This window comes from Eupeodes corollae, chromosome 1 (genome assembly GCF_945859685.1).
Source record: "Eupeodes corollae chromosome 1, idEupCoro1.1, whole genome shotgun sequence".
Taxonomy (NCBI): Eukaryota; Metazoa; Arthropoda; class Insecta; order Diptera; family Syrphidae; genus Eupeodes; species Eupeodes corollae.
Window position 1 is genome coordinate 205,310,898 of NC_079147.1, and position 20,362 is coordinate 205,331,259.

General features: G+C 35.0%; 1 protein-coding gene across 1 annotated transcript; it reads right to left on the reverse strand.

Moving 5' to 3' along the window:
- Nucleotides 1-10,415: 10,415 nt before the first annotated feature.
- Nucleotides 10,416-14,362, reverse strand: LOC129948253 (uncharacterized). The gene is made up of 7 exons (XM_056059185.1): nucleotides 14,155-14,362; nucleotides 13,501-13,622; nucleotides 13,336-13,443; nucleotides 13,066-13,278; nucleotides 12,630-12,959; nucleotides 12,099-12,264; nucleotides 10,416-12,040 (listed from the first exon to the last, which is right to left on the reverse strand). The coding sequence occupies exons 1-7, from the start codon at nucleotides 14,360-14,362 to the stop codon at nucleotides 11,556-11,558; spliced, it is 1,632 nt and encodes a 543-aa protein (XP_055915160.1). The 3' UTR covers nucleotides 10,416-11,555.
- Between the last annotated feature and the right edge of the window lie 6,000 nt (nucleotides 14,363-20,362).

A 20,362-nucleotide genomic window follows, 5' to 3' on the forward strand; every position in this document is an offset into this window, starting at 1 on the left:
AGTGCGTTGGACTGTTATGCCAGAGGTCTTGGGTTCGGTCCCTGCCTCTTGCGAGGAACTCACAAATTCTCAAGAGTAATTCTTGTCATGAAAATAGTTTCTCAAATTAGCCGTTCCGATTCGGCTTAAAACTGTAGGTATCCTCCATCCCTAACAACAGTACTCGCACACAGGTAAAGTTGAGAGTTGTAGGTCACTAGGCCGTTGTTCTTAACGGACTGTTGAGTCACTTAATTTATTTGTCACTTCATATAAGGGAAATAATTAGTTTGGTTTACTTAGGCGTATGCGTACTTTTTTTTACATTACATTAGTTTTCAAGACTATCCCTAATCTGTCTACTAGCCACGCTCATTGATGCTTGATTTCGGTGATCGATGGGAACCCAAGCTTTATCTGTGACTAGGCCGTTGCATGTTCAAATGGTAGACATGTGCATTCAAGAGGACACAAGCGTCCACAGGTTTTTCTCAAAACCCACCTCTGTCTATCAACTCATACTCTCACCTCCCCGCGGTGAACATCGGGTGCCTAGTACCTCAACTGGAGATTGGGTTCCAACCCCAGTGGAAAGTTGTTGGGGGCAGCAAACGAGAGAGGGGGGGAGAGGTGTTTCCACTAAGGCACCTCTCCTTATCCAGGCGGCAGCGGACGAATTCTCGAGATAGAATCAACAGTGGCGTCTACAGTTCCAGTAAGGTCGAACTACTTAGTGAACACCTTATAGGGCTTCTTCGACATATTCGGAGCCCAGGCCTGTAAGGAGCGGTTCATCCGGCTCCCCTTCCTTGGAGTTATACTAAGGATCTGGCCCTCCAGGTTGGGGGTTGTGCTCGTCGGGGTGACTTCCTGGCCACGTAAAAACATCATAGTTTCGAAGCAACAACAAGCCTCGGATACGGACGGATTCACTGTTGACAACCCACGCAAACGAAATAAGGACAACGAACTTCGGATATGTACGTGGAATGTTAGGTCCCTTAACAGAACACGTGCAGCCAAACAATTAGCGGAAGCCCTAAACTGCTGCAAGGCAGATATTACAGCCATCCAAGAAGTGCGATGGGATGGACCGGGTAAACGCAAACTAAAAGACTGCGATATCTACTACGGCGACTGCTACCGAGAACAAAGACAGCGTCTATTTGGGTGTGGATTTGTTGTTGGAACTAGGCTCAGGCAAAAAGTCTTGAGTTTCAACAGTGTGAGCGAGCGCATCACGACAATCCGCATCAAGGCTAAATTCGCCAACATAAGCCTAATATGCGCGCATGCCCCAACAGAGGAGAAAGATGAAGACACCAAAGATATGTTCTTCGAGCTCTTGGACAAGACATATGAGCAGTGCCCTGGCTATGACATTAAAATTGTCTTAGGAGATTTTAATGCCAAGAGAAGAGAAGGAAGAGAAGACATCTTTGGTGGCATAATCGGGAGATACAGCCTGCACGACACCACCTCCGACAACGGATTCAGGCTGGTCGATTTCGCTGCGGGGCGAGACGTTCTGGTAGCTAGTACGCAGTTCACGCATTTTAATATCCACAAGGGACATGGAAATCTCCTGATCAATCAACCGTCAACCAGATTGACCACATTGCGATCGACGCACGACACTTCTCCAGTATCCAGGATATCCGAACATTCCGAGAGGCAAACATTGACTCGGACCACTACCTCGTTGTAGCCAAGGTACGGCTACGGATATACCGATCCAAGCCAAAACAAGGAGGTACTGTGAGAAGATTCGACGTTAGACGGCTACAATCGCAAGAGACTGCCATGTCCTTTTCCGATCGAGTCTCTAGTAACCTCCTAAGGAGTCCTATGCTTCCTGCATTAAGCATTGAAAACCAGTGGCAACATTGCCTTGCAGCCATCAGAGATGCCGCCTCTGAAGTGCTAGGTTTCACACGGCCACCACAGCGAAACCCCTGGTTTGACGACGAATGCCGGCAAGCGCACGCAGCGAAACAAGAGGCATACAAAACGGCGCTGCACAAAAGGACTAGAGCTGCTCGCGAGCTCTACGAGCAGAAGAGGAGAGAGGAACACCGGCTTCTTAGACGGAAAAAAAGAGAGCATGAGAAGCGCGCGATCGAGGAGATAGAGGGATGTCACAACAGGAATGAGGTTCGTAAATTTTACCAAAAGGTAAAAAAAAACTCCCAAGGGTACCAGCCACGAACCGAAGCCTGTAAAGACGATCAAGGGAACATCGTAGTAGAACCACAGTCGATGCTGAGAATATGGAAAGATCACTTCTCCAAATTATATAACGGCGATGACGAACCGAACTCCGCTGTAAGGGAGATAGAACCACTCAACCTCGGCGACGCAGATCAACAATTCCGCCTACCCGACCTTGACGAAGTGAAGATAGCTATATCTAAACTTAAGTCAAACAAAGCTGCTGGAGCTGACGGCATCACCGCCGAACTATTCAAAGCAGCAGGCGATGACTTGGTAGGGAGCATGCACCAACTCATCTGCAAAATTTGGTCGGAAGAAAGCATGCCTGATGAGTGGAATCTCAGCATAGTGTGCCCGATACATAAGAAAGGAGACCCTCTAAACCGCGCCAACTACAGAGGCATCAGTCTCCTTAACATTGCGTATAAGATCCTCTCTGCCGTATTATGTGAACGTCTGAAGCCATTCGTCAACAACCTGATTGGTCCTTATCAGTGTGGCTTCAGACCAAGAAAGTCCACTATCGACCAAATATTCACACTACGGCAGATCTTGGAAAAAACCCAGGAGCTTCAAATCGATACCTACCATCTCTTTATCGATTTTAAAGCCGCGTATGACAGCATCTATAGGGAAGAGCTCTACCGAGCAATGTCTAGTTTTGGCATCCCTGTCAAACTTATCCGTTTGTGCAGAATGACGATGGAGAATGCACGCTGCTCTATCAAGGTCGGAAAAGATCTTACCGATGCATTTGATGTCAAAAAAGGTTTTAGACAAGGCGATGCACTGTCATGCGACTTCTTCAACATCGTTCTGGAAAGAATTGTGCAAAACTCAACCGTCAACACTAGAGGCACAATCTTCCAAAGGTCCATCCAATTACTCGGATACGCAGATGATATTGACATAATTGGAAGATCAAAGCGTGATGTCAAAGGAGCGTTCTTGAGCATTGCGACGGAAGCGAAGAAGATGTATTTAGTGGTCAATGAGGGCAAGACCAAGTATGTATATGCTGTCATCAAAAAAGGACACTGAACGACGACGTCTTGGACAAAACGTCACCATGGACAGCTATAACTTTGAGGTAGTTAAGGACTTTGTCTACCTAGGCACCGCTATTAATGCAGACAACGACACCAGCGCTGAAATCAAACGAAGAATAACTCTTGCAAATCGCTGCTTCTTTGGACTTAGAAGGCAATTGAGAAGTAAAGTCCTCTCTCGAGCAAGTAAAATCACCATCTATAAGACACTCATCATCCCGGTTCTCATTTATGGCGCTGAGGCCTGGACCCTGTCAAAGAAAGATGAGAGCGTCTTAGGATGCTTCGAGAGAAAAATTCTTCGGGCGATTTTTGGTCCCGTACGCATAGATGGAGAATGGAGGAGAAGATATAACGACGAGCTGTACGGGCTGTACAGCGACACTGACCTAGTTAGCAGAATCAAAGTCCAACGGCTTAGATGGCTAGGTCATGTAGAGCGGATGGACATCAACGCTCCAGCCCGGAAGGTCTTCGAATCCAATCCCGAGGGACGGCGCAGTAGAGGAAGACCGCGACTCAGGTGGCGCACCCAGGTGGGAGAGGACCTCAACCAACTTGGCGTGCGAAACTGGAGACAGCTAGCTAGGGACCGAGCTGGCTGGAGACGCTTGTTGGTTGAGGCCCAGGTCCACCCCGGACTGTAGCGCCACCTTAAGTAAGTAAGTAAGGCCGTTGCCACTTTTACATTTCCAGATCCTTTAGTTCATTGCAACTTACACATTTTGCATCAATACAATATTTGAAAAAGTTTAAATGTTCAATGCAAACGATTTTCAGGTTTTCGAAAATTTTTAGTCAAAAGTTTGGTTTTAAATTTGGTGTGAGAAGGCTAGATTCCTTTGTGGTAAATCTGAACACGTAAAAAACTGAAGAGTACAACAAATCTATATCTGAACTGACATATTAATTTGAAATGTTAAGTACTCAGATGTCGTATGGATTTTATGAATTTCTGAAATTAAAAGTAGTCAATTTGTTATTTTAACTTTAGTAAAATTTTAAGAGAAAGAAAGACGATAAAATAAGGAAGTCTGCAACATTTTACATACGAGTAAACGCATAAAATTTTGGGCCAATGCATTATTTCAACACTTGAGATCTTGGCAATAAAATGGATTTATCTCAGTAGGTCTGGTTTAATTTTGAAATTTTTAGGGGTTAAATGGTTCTTGAAATAGAATGCAATGAATATTTTTGTATTAAATCTTTTGGAGTAAAGTCGTCCAATACCTATATGTGGCTTTAAAAAAAGCTTTAAAGTGCTTGTAAAATTTGTATGTGACATTCACATCGCTTATAAAGGCTGATTTTTTTGAGGTTAGGATTTTCGTGCATTAGTATTTGACAGATCACGCGGGATTTCAGACATGGTGTCAAAGAGAAAGATGCTCAGTAGATTTAGATTAGATTAGATTAACAAATGTTTTATTTTTCTTTAAGTCTTATGCAGATTATATATATATATAATAATAAACTAACATTTTTAGAGCATGGCCTAAGCCGTCTGCCAGTTGACAATATGCTCAGTATGCTTTGACATTTCATCATGAATAGACTTACTAACGAGCAACGCTTGCAAATCATTGAATTTTATTACCAAAATCAGTGTTCGGTTCGAAATGTGTTTCGCGCTTTACGTCCGATTTATGGTCTACATAATCGACCAAGTGAGCAAACAATTAATGCGATTGTGACCAAGTTTCGCACTCAGTTTAATTTATTGGACATTAAACCAACCACACGAATGCGTACAGTGCGTACAGAAGAGAATATTGCGTCTGTTTCTGAGAGTGTTGCTGAAGACCGTGAAATGTCGATTCGTCGCCGTTCGCAGCAATTGGGTTTGTGTTATTCGACCACATGGAAGATTTTACGCAAAGATCTTGGCGTAAAACCGTATAAAATACATCTCGTGCAAGAACTGAAGCCGAACGATCTGCCACAACGTCGAATTTTCAGTGAATGGGCCCTAGAAAAGTTGGCAGAAAATCCGCTTTTTTTATCGACAAATTTTGTTCAGCGATGAGGCTCATTTCTGGTTGAATGGCTACGTAAATAAGCAAAATTGCCGCATTTGGAGTGAAGAGCAACCAGAAGCCGTTCAAGAACTGCCCATGCATCCCGAAAAATGCACTGTTTGGTGTGGTTTGTACGCTGGTGGAATCATTGGACCGTATTTTTTCAAAGATGCTGTTGGACGCAACGTTACGGTGAATGGCGATCGCTATCGTTCAATGCTAACAAACTTTTTGTTGCCAAAAATGGAAGAACTGAACTTGGTTGACATGTGGTTTCAACAAGATGGTGCTACATGCCACACAGCTCGCGATTCTATGGCCTTTTTGAGGGAAAACTTCGGAGAACAATTCATCTCAAGGAATGGACCGGTAAGTTGGCCACCAAGATCATGCGATTTGAAGCCTTTAGACTATTTTTTGTGGGGCTACGTCAAGTCTAATGTCTACACAAATAAGCCAGCAACTATTCCAGCTTTGGAAGACAACATTTCCGAAGAAATTCGGGCTATTCCGGCCGAAATGCTCGAAAAAGTTACCCAAAATTAGACTTTCCGAATGGACCACCTAAGACGCAGCTGCGGTCAACATTTAAATGAAATTATCTTCAAAAAGTAAATGTCATGGACCAATCTAACGTAAAGAATCGATGAGATTTTGCAAATTTTATGCGTTTTTTTTTTTTAAAAAAGTTCTCCAGCTCTTAAAAAATCACCGTTTAGTTTAAAGAAGATTTTTAGCTCACTTGGCTGGGTTTAATGTCTACCAATGTACTATGATAGCTGCTTATTTTTTATAACATCTTATAATCCAGCAAAAAACATTTTGGTAGCTTTTACCGTTTAAAATCAAAAGTTTTCGACACAAAACATTTATAACTTTTTATACTTACTTGAAAACCTTAAAGACGAGACTTTTAAGAATTGCTATTAAGTCTATCCTCTGTGTATTTATCGATATGTGATTCATTCCGATGTGAAATGTGTGAAGTTTTACAATTCGGTTGTTTATTATATTTAATAAACGAGTTTCTCTTAATATTTTGGTACACAATATATTTAAAACCGATATACTAATTCTAGATTTACGTTTTCGTGTCTCTTAAGAAGCATAGCTTTATTAAATCAACTCTATCAACTTAAATCTTAAACTTACATACTTATGTACATACTTATGCCAAGTTCCTTATGCAACGTTACCTATTGAATCATTCTCTCTTTATTTTGATTTATGAATAATTTCATCTTTATAAATTAGTTCTGGAGATACAATTTTAACAAACTCTCCAAGACAATAGTAATTCAGTACTTATTTTAAAGTGCCATAAGATCAGTTCATAATAATCACTACCATTTCTATGACAACATCGACCTAATTTCCTTTAGGACAATGTTAACTATTAGACATAGCCTTACACAATACAAATACAAAGTTATATAAGCAGTTTTGTTATAAGTTGTTATTACTGTGTATAGGGGAAAATATCAAAGGAGCTCTTATTTTAAATGCATGAGCCATACCAGAGCTGGAGATGAAGAAAAGTTAATAAAATAGAAACATTTATCTGCACAGACATAGGCACCTTATCTTCCTTATACCCTTATTCGATTACCTGTGTTTTATAGAAAAAGCGAGAAAGAGAGAAGACAAAAGAGAGATGGAACTACATGAGAACAAGGAAATAGGGTAAACCAAGTATAATAAATTCTTATCGTTGTATGTCCCTTGTCACTTAAGCCCTTACGCTTCGCTGGATTGTACAATGTGCTTGGATATCCTATACCCAAACAACGACGACGTCTATAGGTATAACTCTTCAGATTTCAGAATGACCCCATCGCCATCATCACCCCTCCTTCCTACTTGAAATAGGGTTAAAATGTTTAAATCTGCACCAGTAACCTTCCCTGGTTTCTTGGATGTTATGTAGAAGCCTTCTGATGCTCCTCTAGCTCCTCGACGACTACGACGACTAGGAAAACTAGGATGACTTGGACGACGACGAAGACGACGACAACGATGATGATGATGAGTAAACTAAACCATGCTGCTGAATACTGTGCGGTGACCTCAATGTCGTCCTTTTCTTGCAATACTATCATAGTTGTTTTGTGCTCTAAAGGATATATATTTAAGCAGTAACACAAAGAAAAAAATATAAAATAAAATAAAATAAAATAAGAAATGTTGTATAAATTCCATGGGCATAAATCAAGTTAAAAACGTGACAAGCAAGCAAAATATAGCCCTGCCTCTTTTTGCATCTAGCGCACTTCCCTTAGCCACCTTTACCACCTATTTTGTAAGCAAACAGTTTTTTTTAATACTTTTTAAACATTGAATAGCTTTCGTCGAGAATGAATAGAAGAGATCTGAAGCTCAGGAACCCACAACGAAAATACTGACCAGATTTCAGTACTTATTTGGATTATGCAAAAGTTCTCTGTAGGTTTACAATGTTTTCTCTCTTAGTTTTGCTTCGTTTCACCTTTAAATTAGCTTGAAAGAAATGTATCGAATGTTTCTGAAGAAACGATTGAAAACAGTTCTTTTTTTTGGTGAAGAACGTGTCAGATGCTGATGTGTTATCGTTGTTTTGTAACTTTGTTCTATCAATATTTATTGTCATTGTTACTAGAAATATGTACGAAAAACAAGTTTGATTAAGCTCGTCTCGTCATCCAATTAAAAAAAGATCTTTTGTGTGATCTTCTTTAACGTGGTTCTTATTTTAAAAACTTTTTTTACTAGGTTTAATTATGTGAAGCAAAAAATGATAGAATATTGACGTAGATGATCAACTACTCTACCTTTTAGAATAAAAGCTAAAATGTATCTTTGCAAGTCTTCAGAAAAATGAAGATAAGAAATATAGGAAAGGCAGAGAGGGTTTGAAAGTAGGTGTCGGTGAACATTGGTTTAAAATTCCTGAATATTGCAGTGACAGAGTGTTGTAAAACACTTCACATTCGCGTAGTACGGCTAAATAACGAATCTCTGTACTTAACAGTGAGAATAAAGTTTGTCTTGAGGGGATACTGCACTGAGCCAAAAAACAACGTAGAATCAAAAAAAACTACTTTGAATCGAAGTAAAACGTTAACAATTTAGGACTAAACGCGTTTTCTTGAAAATCAAAGTGGATCAATTTAAAAATCAATTTGACAAAAAGCAACTTAAGAATGAAATAAGTTCAACTTTGTTTTAAGGTAGTAGAGTAATTATATTCTGTTCACGTTTAACTTATTTTCAATTGTCTTCGTCGTTGTTTTGAGTTCAAAGTTTGTTTATTTCAAATGTTTATCAATTTAGATTGAAAGTGACAATAACTTTGATTCAAACTATACGAAACCTTAAAACAAGAAACAGTCTTTTAGAATCAAATACATAGCGACTTTGTTTTTATGTATTTAAAATTTCATTTCAAACATAAAACAAATTGATTTCAAATGCATTTTAACTTTAAATCAAAAATTACGTCTATTTAATATGTAAATACGCATTTTTAATTCAAAATTGAAGAGTGTAAGATTCATGATGCATTGCACTTATGTTTAAAGGCAATATCATTTGACTATAAAAGAATTGCATACTTTATTTTAAAGAGAACCATCTTCATTGTGAAACATAAAGCTTAAGAACCAAAAAGCTTAAGCAAATCCAAAATGAATTAAAAGATTATGGTTATCATTTTTAAATATAATATTGCATTTATTTATTTTATATCATACAAAGTACAATTAATATTAAAAATTTTAATGTAAAAGAACATTTTATTTCACAAAAATAAACTTAAATAGTAGTAGAGAAGTAAAATTCTTATTCATAAGATTAATGGAAAACAAAAAATTTTTTTTAAAAAAATCTTAAATATATTTGTTTTTTACATAAGTCTTGCCGTTATTAATTTGATAAAGATGTAAAGGCGGACTTGTGAAGTAATCAATGTTTTTTAATGTTATGTTTTTTAAGTTTTTCCCAACTTCGTAGGCTTGAAAGTGTTTATTAAATTCTTTGATATTAATTTGAGAGCAAACAATAAAAAGATTTTTATCTTTGTATAAAATATCAATTATTTCAAATAATTCGAACTGAGAACTTTTACATGCTAAATAAGAGTTATTTTTATATGTGATTCCCTTATACGTCACATTATCAGCTATTTGTGTGTTTTTTAGATCAGATTTTTCAAACCAGATTTGGTCAAAATATTTTTTTTTAGTTAAAACGTCGGATTTAAAATGACTTAAGTCTAAATCGATGAATATACCACCTTTATATTTTGTTAAAAAATAGGAGTTTTGTAGAGATGCTTTAACAGCAAGGGAATGAGGTGGGTTCAGCCTTGATGTGATGTTATTGAAATAAGCTTTGCCTTCTTTATGTTTGGCTTCAAAACGCATAACCCAAACATATCTCAAAGGACCGCACATTTGTATCGCCGTGGGATAATGTACCAAAAAATGGTGTTTAGGTTTGAGACTACTCCCGTATAATTTCACATAAAGAATATGATGATTTGTAATAAGTTTACTTAGCTCTTTTAAATCCTCCCCGCAGTATTCAGGTTTGAAAAGAAAATCAATTATTTCTAAGAGGTACGTTAATAAAATCCAATGTTCGTTTTGAGAATCAACTAAGTCCCCTACCATAAGAGGTAAAAAATTTACAAAACATAAGGCTTCACTCGCTGTCATTTTTAAATTAAATGATTTTAATCGTTTAATATCTATTGGTTGTGAAAAATTACCGACTTCTGTTTCTCCAAGAGGAAAAAACTGTTTTCTGCTGTTTAAAGTGTCAAGAGTAAGAATATTGTCTGATATTAAGCTGGTTATAATATTACAGAGGTCATAAATAACTATCCCTTCTAAAACGTCATGCATCATATCAAAGTAAACATTTTCACATACGTGAAAACTATCTAATGCATGAAAAATACATTCATTTCTTAAACCTGTTTCTGAAAAATCATCTTTCAAAAGATCTTCCTGATACTTTGACTTGTCTCTAATGTATTCAGTTTCCTCTTTATAATCAGACTTCATTTCCATTCGGCTTCTAGTACAGCATCGACAGAACCTCTTAGAACTAAATGATTTAACAAATCCAAATATGCTGAGACCTAAATTATCTCCAACAATTAAGCCCAAAACGAAATGTACTCGAATAGTTTTATTACCAATACGTATATCTAAACCAGCTTCTAATATTTTAAGTTCTTCAACTAAATGGTGAAATGAAATTTCATTACCACAGCTTTTTAAATTGTCAGATAATATAAAACCACCATGGAACAAAAAGTCCAATTTTGATAACAAATGCTGTGGAAGAGATGGAAACGTATAGTAACAAGCACATATCGATGATGTATGAGTACCAAGAGGGTTATTGATTTGAAAGTCGTCAAAATACAAAATAAAGGGAATGACAACATCTTCAGTCTTAAACTTGCTTTTTTTGTTTTTGAATGTTTTGCCGTTTATAAAGTTTTGAAGATTTTCTTGGCTTAAGTATTTTTGTTGATTTTTCAGAGTTAATTCTAAAACTCCGGGCAATTGGAAAAAAGATCTGAATTGAAATTCTAATGGCATTAAGTAAACATTAATGCGTTTTTCTTCAAAAGTTGGCATTCCTTTCAATATTTTTTGAGATATAGTATTTTTTATTAAAAAAGTTTTTGGTTCCTCGTAAATACACATTTCCTTTAAGATTTTAAACATTCGGTGTTCAGTTTTTATTGATTCAAATGGGTCACTACAAAACATCATTATGCAATTAAGATCTGTTTGTACTTCAAAAGGTATCCTATCCGAAGTTATAATTTTAATCGAATTGGTCACACTTGTTAATAAGACTGAAATCATATTTTGAATCTCTATTACTTCCTTTCTGGGCATGAAAGTCCGAGCGTAAAGTTTTAAAGTTAAATTGATGACAGATATTTTAAGGTCACTTATAATATTTAAAATATCATACTCATGAACCGTGCTCTGAACTGCGTTAGAAGTGTTGGTAGGCTGGTTTGCATCTATATTAACTAATGGTAAATGATTTGAACAGCTGTCAATTTTAGGCTCCAGAGTCAATTGATTTGTTTCTAATTTTGAAAGCTTATGTAATTTGTTTAAATGGCGACGAAAAACTTTGAAACTTGAAAAAACTTGATTGCATTCACTTTGTTTACATTGCAGGTCGTAATTATCACTTATTAAATGATCATATTTAAAGTGGCGTATAAGGGAATCAACATTATGAAATTCTTTAAAGCATTTAAAACAAACAAACATAATAATTAATTTTGTTTGTTTGCGGAATTTAAAAATGATAAAAGCGCTGTAATGTTCGGTGATTTTATATCGAAAGGAGTATTAATGTTGTAAAAATATTTTTGAATAAAAATCCAACTAGGTTGGCATCCTAATGGATAACTTAACGATAGAACTTGGAAAATTTTGAAGCAATTATCAAAAGCTTCGATAAAAGAATCAAATTTAAACAATGTTTTATCTAAATAAACAAAAAAAGAATTTAAATTTATATCGTCTTCCCCAACTACTATGATAAATGGTTGTACTGTAAGTTTGATATTATAATATTTATTCACCAGTTCTTCTATTTTTTCCTTATAGTTGGTTATAAGGGGAAGTCTCAAAATAAAACTCTCTTGGGCATCGCTGATGGTGACCTTTCTTTTGTTGCTTCCTCGTTTGTCCTTAAACCTTGACACTGGAGGAATTACTGAATTCAATAGGATTGTTAGTAGAAAGTCTTCAGAATCTAAAATAAAAGAAATATTTTTCAACAATTAATAAATAAATAACATATATTTTCTTACCTTTTCCTATTTCTGAATTGGTTTTTAGTAATGAAAACCTTTTTCTGCAGCTTTCGTTGTGGATGTTGATTTCATAATAGTTTTTGATATTTTTTTTAAAATTTTCCCATTTGGACAGCAAAAGATGCTTTTTATTGGGGTACAAAAAATCGAAATCGATTTCAATCTGAAAGAACAATTTACGTATGTTTGTGTTTTATTTCGAAAAAAATCATACAAATATATAAATGTAAAAAAAACAAATAAGTTAGTTTAATATATTTTAGTTCTATTAAAAAGATAACAGCTTAAAACGTCTATGGTAATTTCTATCTATTCAAACGCCCCACAGTTTAGTAAAACCGAGAATAGCTTTGTTACATACACGCCTTAATTCAAATGAGAAAATGTATGTCCTTTACATATACTGGATTGTAAAATCCCAACTTGTAGTTGACATATGCATATACGTATGTATATATAAATCAGAACCAGAACTTTCAATTTTATTATCTAACAACTGTCTACTTAAAAATCGTTAATAATAATTACCAGTTCTGGTGCTCTCGCATCGCAAAATTTGGGCCAAGATTTAAAAAATTCATCATTTGACATGAGCTTCAATTCCTTTTGTCGGAGTGAAAAAGTCTTTTTCCATTTCTCTTTCACTAAGTTCCAATCTGAGCTGTCACGGCTCAAACTTGTTTTCATTGCCTCAGATATTGACATGTCCACTTCATCTTCGACAAAAGGAGTCTCATTGGTAATTGTTGTACACGAACTTTGGCTTGATTTGACGCGTTTGGAGCGACAATTGGCGTATCTTGAGTATAGACGACCGCTGGGATTTTTCTTTCCTTCTCTAGGAATAAAATAATAATCCTAAAAGGATATATAGAACGTCAGTGATTGAAAACTCTTTTTACTTTACGATTAAAAATTTTCCTAACCGATTCAAACCAAGTTTATAAAAAACTTAAGATCATACCTTAGCTTCTTCTTCATTAGGGAAAATTGAAAGAATTTGATCCACAATTAAGGGAAAATCTGATGGTTTTAAATTAATATCCGAGCACATAACTTCTTCGGTAATAATCTGAACAAGCCCGTCTCTGTCTATGTTTTCTAACCTGTTTTTACTTTCGTAAGTTTTAAGTAAACTTTTTCCTTTTGAGGACGAGCTTAAGACTGATCTTAGATTCTATTAAATTTAAAAAAATCAAAAAGCTTTTTATTATCGTTAAAACAAGTTACATACAATCTTAGAGCTTCTTGCATTTGAGCTGTTGTCCTTAGTGGAATCAACTTTTTGCTGCCAGTTTTCAATTTTTGTATTTAAAGAAATAGTTTCGTCGTCCTTTCCATACTTAAATGTAAAAAAAAATAAGTTTCTTTTGAATTTGTTGAATTTTCAATGCTAAACCTGCTGTTTTCTCCAGAAAAAGAGTTTTTCTCGGAACTCTGCTCTGAGTCCGATGTTTGGAATAGCATCTCTTATATCATCTTTTGAAAGGTATTGTAAGCTGTGGTAAGTTATTTGTTTATCTGAATATAAAAAGAGAATATTTTCAACCATTGTATTCATACCATTCATTTATTGAAATATAGTTTAAGAATTTAAGGAATGTCAAAATAAAATTTCGACGCTAATCTCATCAAAATTTTATTTATTAACACAGAAGAAAAGCCTGGGTTCCTGAGGTCATTTAAAGTCGCAAAACTGACGAGGTAATTAACTCGTTATCGCTTGCTTCAGTTATAACGGTTTTTATGATTTTGGAACAAGTCTTCTTTAACTGCCTGTAGCTTTGCTAAATTTGGAACGATTCTTGATTTGTTTTCTGTACTTTTCTTAAAAGGACATAACATTATTTTTACAAAAAATGTAACCTAAATTTGTTTGTTTGTTTTGTTAAAAGCTTTAAACAGGAAGCGAAAACGAGTAAATTACCACATACGGTTTTCGACTTAAAATGACTTCAGGAACTCATGGTTTTCTTTTGTGGCGAGGTCTGTAGGGCAACCAGTATACAAATCAAAACTTACGAAAACAAAATGAATGTTAAATCTTTCTTACCTTTAAGGATTGGCAAAAGAGCATTAAGATTAAATTCAGTAAGTAGTTGAGACAATTTTTTTTCATCTTCGTTAATAGTTGTGGAATGATCAAATATTAATTGTACATTTATAATATCCCCATTTTCTTCTACTTGAAATAACTCTGTGTCAGTTGGGGTTAAGTTAAGTATTGTGTTATTCACATCTGATATGTTTATACTCTCCATATTCAGTTTATGTAAGATAGGCAACCTTAAGATAGAAAATTGAATAAAAAAAAAAAACTAAAAAAACAAACCATACAAAATAATAAATAAATAAGCAAATGATACTATGCATAAATATCTGTTTGTAAACAAGGTCTTTTTGCAATTAGAATTTCATCCGTTCTTTTAGTAACTATTCAAGAAATACTTAAAAATTTAAACAGCACAAAATTGATTCCAAAGAATCAGTTTAATGTTTTATTTGGAAAAATATTTAAAGCTATCTATTGAAAAATGTTTGAGATAACACTTTGGAGACGTCTGTAAGCCATAAGGCTGAACCCAAATCGTCTGATCTACATACCTACATTAAAATTTGCTTCAGGTTTTTGTCCTAGAGTTCGTGCTTAAAATTTAAACGTTGACCTGACGTTTTTTCGTAAAAAAAAAAACATTTTTGTATGAAATAGAATATGTATAAATTAGCTCCAAAAATAATAATATTCAAAATATTCAATTCGATATTTATTCTTTATTTCCCTTATCAGGAAAACGATTTTCGTAATTTCGAATAATTAAATAGAACATAATTCTTTGAACTATTTTTATCTAATAGACTGACTGCGAGCCCACAGCAATTTTTGGGTGTGATTGATAACAAAAATAAATTGAAAATGACTACTACATAAATATACATATTTGTTTCTACAATTACTTACCTTTTATTTCTGAAGATATCCTACAGAATGGTGATTCCAGAAGGTTCAAAATCATTTATGGATGCAATTTAACTTGAGTAAAACGTTTGGTCTGGTATATTTGTAAAAGATACACAAATAAGTGTATTATACATACATTCACAATGTTTTTGTTCATAAATTTCACTTCTTTTCGTTCTCAAAAACTTTAATAATTCACTTTTAAGGAAACACAACCGGCAATCATGGAGACGAACGACAAATAATGCAATTCCAGACGAAAAACGTAGTTAAAATAACAACAGTACAGTTATTTTTCTGGTGCCAAAGACGTTTGTGTTTATTTTAAGTATGTTTTCACTTTATTACAAACGCGCTCCAACATTCAACACAGACACACACATACCAGTTAACGACCAAAACACTATATGCGTTTTTCCTTTGATTTTAAGGTATTTTCTTTGACAGATGAAGCAGTGACGTCGATTTTAATACGTTTCAACTTTGATTTAAGGTTATCCCTTTTCAATATAAAGTAGAAAAGCATTTTATTCAAAATTTTATAATTTTTGATTTTAAATGTATCTTAGACAAAATGGCTATTTTATATTTGGCAAGATATTTATTGCATGAATATTTATGATGTGATACTTTATACCAATACAAAATAGAGAATATGGTTCTACATATTTGAATCATAGAAATAAATCAATTTGAAATGAATAGGTATAGGTAGGTACTGTTTCAAAAGTTCATTCGTGTTGATATTGTGTAAATAAATGAACGGTGTTAAACCAACTCATACAATTAGGAAACTTGTCTTAATATTTTTTAAAATGTCTGTTATTTCATATTTGATTAAGAATCAACGACTAAAATAAAAACGCATTTAAATCAAATTTGTTAACTATTTGTTTCAATGATCCTTCGTAACAAAATTCTTTGAAAACGCGTTTTGATTGAAAATCAAAATGTTTTTACTTTGATTTAAATAGTTTTTTTTTAAATGGGGAAAACTTTGAATTTAGTATGAGGTAACTAAATTTTACGACGTGATTTTTCCCTCAGTGTGATAAGCTTAGATTCCTAGAAACTCGAGTATTACGGTTAAACTGTTTAAGGGGGGGGGAGGTTGCAACTGGCTATAACTCTGGTGCATAAATCGTTAATGTTGACGTAAATGAACCAATGATGGTATCATTACGTTCAATATTGTCCAAGAGTCTTAAGTAAGTTGCAAGAGCAAAAGCCGAGAGACGTGAGTTATACTCAAGTTTTGGACGTATGTAAGTCTTGTAGATAATAGGCAGATTAGAAGGGGAGACAAGTTTCTTGCATCACCTTAGGAAACCCAAACATTTCGCGTCATTTTTTTTCTCCTTGATGCAATTGCAATCCATTGAATATGGCAAGCGGGTATATTTCGTTTGGACGATACAAGACAGCATTGTGTTTTCAATTATTAATAAGCTTATCATATTTTGTTATTGTGAGCCTGAAAGCGAATATGAAAAGATAAAGAGTACTATCATCAGCGAAACAATTAATTTGGTTAGAAGATGCAAACAGAAGACCATTATTAAAAACGAGAACAAGTGTTGGAGATAGAACAGAGCCCTGTGGCACAGTAGTATTTATTTTGTTGTTTTCAGGATTGAAGCTTTCCATTAGTACATGGTATTGAACTATTCGAAAGTTGAATGAATAAAGAACTCATAAAAACCGAAAACACTCATTTTCGATAAGTAAGCCGATGCCAAATTCTGTCAAATGCTTTTGAAATATCAAATGCAATAATCTTACTTTCTCCAAAACGATGTAAAGATTTGAGAAAAAAGATTGGTCCCATAGAACCACATTGACAGCATTGTACTGTCTATCAGTAACAAAAAGATTAGCTTTCTCTAAAGAGGAAGCAGAACAAGTGTCATTGACAATTCCTCATATTTTTTTACTATTGACCAAACATTTGTACCGTCTTTTGGACACTGCAGTATGTTTTTCCGTAATTTTGGGTCATGTATACATTTGGCAAGTCAAATATGGGCTTGTGATCATATGAATACTGGCGTCAACATCACTATCGTAGAAGCATAGTGACCAGTGAAAGATCTTGAAATAATTAGTGAGACCGTCGTAGTTGGCTTTCTCGTAATGGCAAACATTTCTCTTAATTTAATTGAATTTTATTTTATCAAAATTAATTGAAGAACTGAATAAAGTAGCATAGTTTTTTGATTAAGTTGTTAAATTATAGCAAAATAGACATAATTGTTTATTATTTTGCAAAAAGTTGGTATCATCAACTATAGGGCCATCTGTTCTCTACACATAGTAGTTAGGCCATAATCAAAACCAACCCCTTTCCTCCAGTCCTTATTTCATTCAACTTAAATTTAAAAAATGGAATTGTTATGTGTTCCGATATTGATTCGTTGTATCTAAAAGGTGATTTTTTAAAAGCTTTAGGAAAGTTTAAAAAAAACACATACAATTCAGAAAAATTCATGATCTTTATTTGAGTCAACGGTCCATATAATTTAATGCTTGAAGATTATTTCATGCAAATGTTGGCCTCGACTGGGCCTCAAATGATTCAAAGGCGTTTAATCGTTCGATCTAGGTGGCCAATTGACCGGTCCCGAACGTGAAATTAAATGTTCACCGAACTTACCTCTCAATAAGTCTATTGTTGGGCGTGCTGTATGACACCGTATTGTTTCAATGCATTTCAAGCTCTTGCATTCTGGGCAAAATAAGGTTGGATATCATCACACGGAAGTGCTAATTCACAGCACTAAACTGTGACTTTTTCTGGATGCAGTGGTAGCTTTTGCAAAGCTTCTGGCTGATATTCACCAAAAATCGACAATCTTGCTTATTTACATACTCATGGAGCCAAAAATTAACTTCGTCGCTGACTGACCATAAAAGAAGAAGCTCGCGATGAACTTTCTTAACAGCGCACGATTTTTAATAATAAAATTCAATAATTTTTAAGCGTTGTTCGTTTGTAAGTTGATTCATGGTTAAATTATAGACCAAACTGCAAATGCTTGACATTGAAACAAAACACGAAACGTGCATCAGCTTTTCAAGCCAGTGTTGCCAATAAGATAACATCTAAAAAATCACCGTTTAGCTATCAACTTTACTTCTAATTTGTCTTTATTCGTTATTTTTCTGTATAGTTAAAAAAAATCAATGTATAGAAATTTGTTTTGGATTCTTCAAATGAAGTTTTGGCAGTTTTTAAATAAAAAAGCACTTGGTCATCTCTTTAAAATTCTTCTTTTAACAGTTTTTCTTAATTGGCGCCCAACATTGGACCATTTTGCTTTGTTAGTGTACTCGATAATTACAGTAATATAAAATAAACAAAATATATTATCAAATGGAGTACATAACGTCATACAGAAATTATGAATATTAAGCATATTCCAGAGTTTCAGAATACGACGTTCCACATATGCACAAAGAGTTATACAAATCTAATTTTAATCTTCTATTTGTAAAAGTTGAATGAATTCTCCATTGACATCATATCAATTCCTAATCTCTGAGTCCAATTCTCAAAAGCGTAATGGTTAAATGATTTATGTTAATCCATTGTCTAGACAAAACCCTGATATAGACCAGAGATTGATTGATTAGAAACGATGTATTGGTATAAAGGTAACCCTTATTTTGTTTGTTTACCTTCTTGTAAATGCCCTTTAAAATGTGTGATTGAAAATACCTAAAAGGGTATTAAATCTGTAAAATAGGTCCCACAAAAACCCTATGTCTTCAAATCATAGATACATATGTATAATAACCCAGTCACCATAAAAACGACCTTAATATTCACCACATCCAATCATCTTTCTCTGATGTGATGTGTACCAGACCTATTTATAGAACTATATTACATTCGAGGTATTTGCGGTGAACCTTTTTCCCATATCAAACAGAATAATCAAACATACCAACAATAGTTGTCCTAACACATCATATACTCGTATATTATAGAGACTAGAGAGGCATCATATTTACAGAAGCTTATCGCAATTTACTTCACAAATACCACTTGATGAACAGGCACATATTACCTACCCATTTTACGAGCTTATTTTATATATTTACAGTCATATGTTTGTAGATATACAGGAGTGTAGTGTCATTATAGAACCTATAAAATCAATACGTTTCATCTCTAAAACCAATAAATTAGGTCACTCACAATTATTTATTGGAACAACCTCAGTTGATAGATAAACATACAACTCTTGGCTAATATAGTTCCAAGTTGATTGCCTACACACAAACACACACACATTCATACAAATATAAACATAGACTAGATTGAAGGATATACCTATAGATTTGTAGTAAAAAAAAGAGGTGCTTATAGAGAGGTGTTCATGCCACCATAAAGTACAAACATTCATTTGGGCTTGAAGGCTCTGCTGGAAACATGAAAGAATCCCGTCTCATAGCCTATTAATTGTGTTTGATGTTTACAGAGGACTCTGATGGACGTTGGCTATAGAAAATGTATATAATTAATAATATTGGACCCACAAAAACCACCGGCATTGCCAAACCTCATCTCTCTGCTTCATTTTTGGCCCGAAGCTCTGCGTCTGCTGCAATCAAAGTCTGAAAATATGCAATCAAAGTCAATAAATCTCTCGCTCTCTTTCTCTCAGTCTGCTTTGTCATAGTCGAAGCTGATTTTTGATAAATTTCTGATGCATTAAAGGAAGAACTTTGCGTTTGGCCATCATCGGGAACTTTATGCATATTAAATTAAGGGTAAAGAAAACGCTCATTTCGCCGCCATCGCCATAGCCATCGCCTCCACTATCATCTCCGCTATCGTCACCTTTACCGTCACCGTCATCGTCAATGATGGTTGAGGGGGTAAACTATAAACGATATCCTTTCGCCGGGCGAGTGAGCTTACTTGAACCGCAACGAAAACGGATCGCATGGTATTCTGTGTAATTAATTATGGCGGTGGCGGGTGGCGGCCGACGAGACGCGGCTTGGCACCGACGAAGGGGCGACTATCGTATGCATTTGAGTGGTGCTGAATGGTTTCGATGTGGTGTGTGTAGGTATAAGACGTGCTTTGGCGACGCTGAGGACGATGGCTATACGGATGGCCATAGTATAGCGTTGCCGTTGTAGCGATGCGATGGAAAGGACTTCTTTGCATATATTCATTAATTTCAGCCATGTTAACTGTGGCAAACTCGCTCTCTTTGGCTCGATGCTTCAGAGGCATGCAATCCCCACATTTGCGCCGTTAAAGGTTATTTGCGGCACTAACTGCTCT

Excerpts from the sequence above, each read along its gene's own strand:
- LOC129948253 (XM_056059185.1), bottom strand. The coding sequence starts at position 14,362 with ATGGAGAGTATAAACATATCAGATGTGAATAACACAATACTTAACTTA. Across the intron at positions 13,623-14,154 it reads TCTTTTGCCAATCCTTAAAG|ATAAACAAATAACTTACCAC; the intron begins GTAAGAAAGATT and ends TTTTATATTCAG. Across the intron at positions 12,265-12,629 it reads ATGCGAGAGCACCAGAACTG|ATTGAAATCGATTTCGATTT; the intron begins GTAATTATTATT and ends TTGTTCTTTCAG.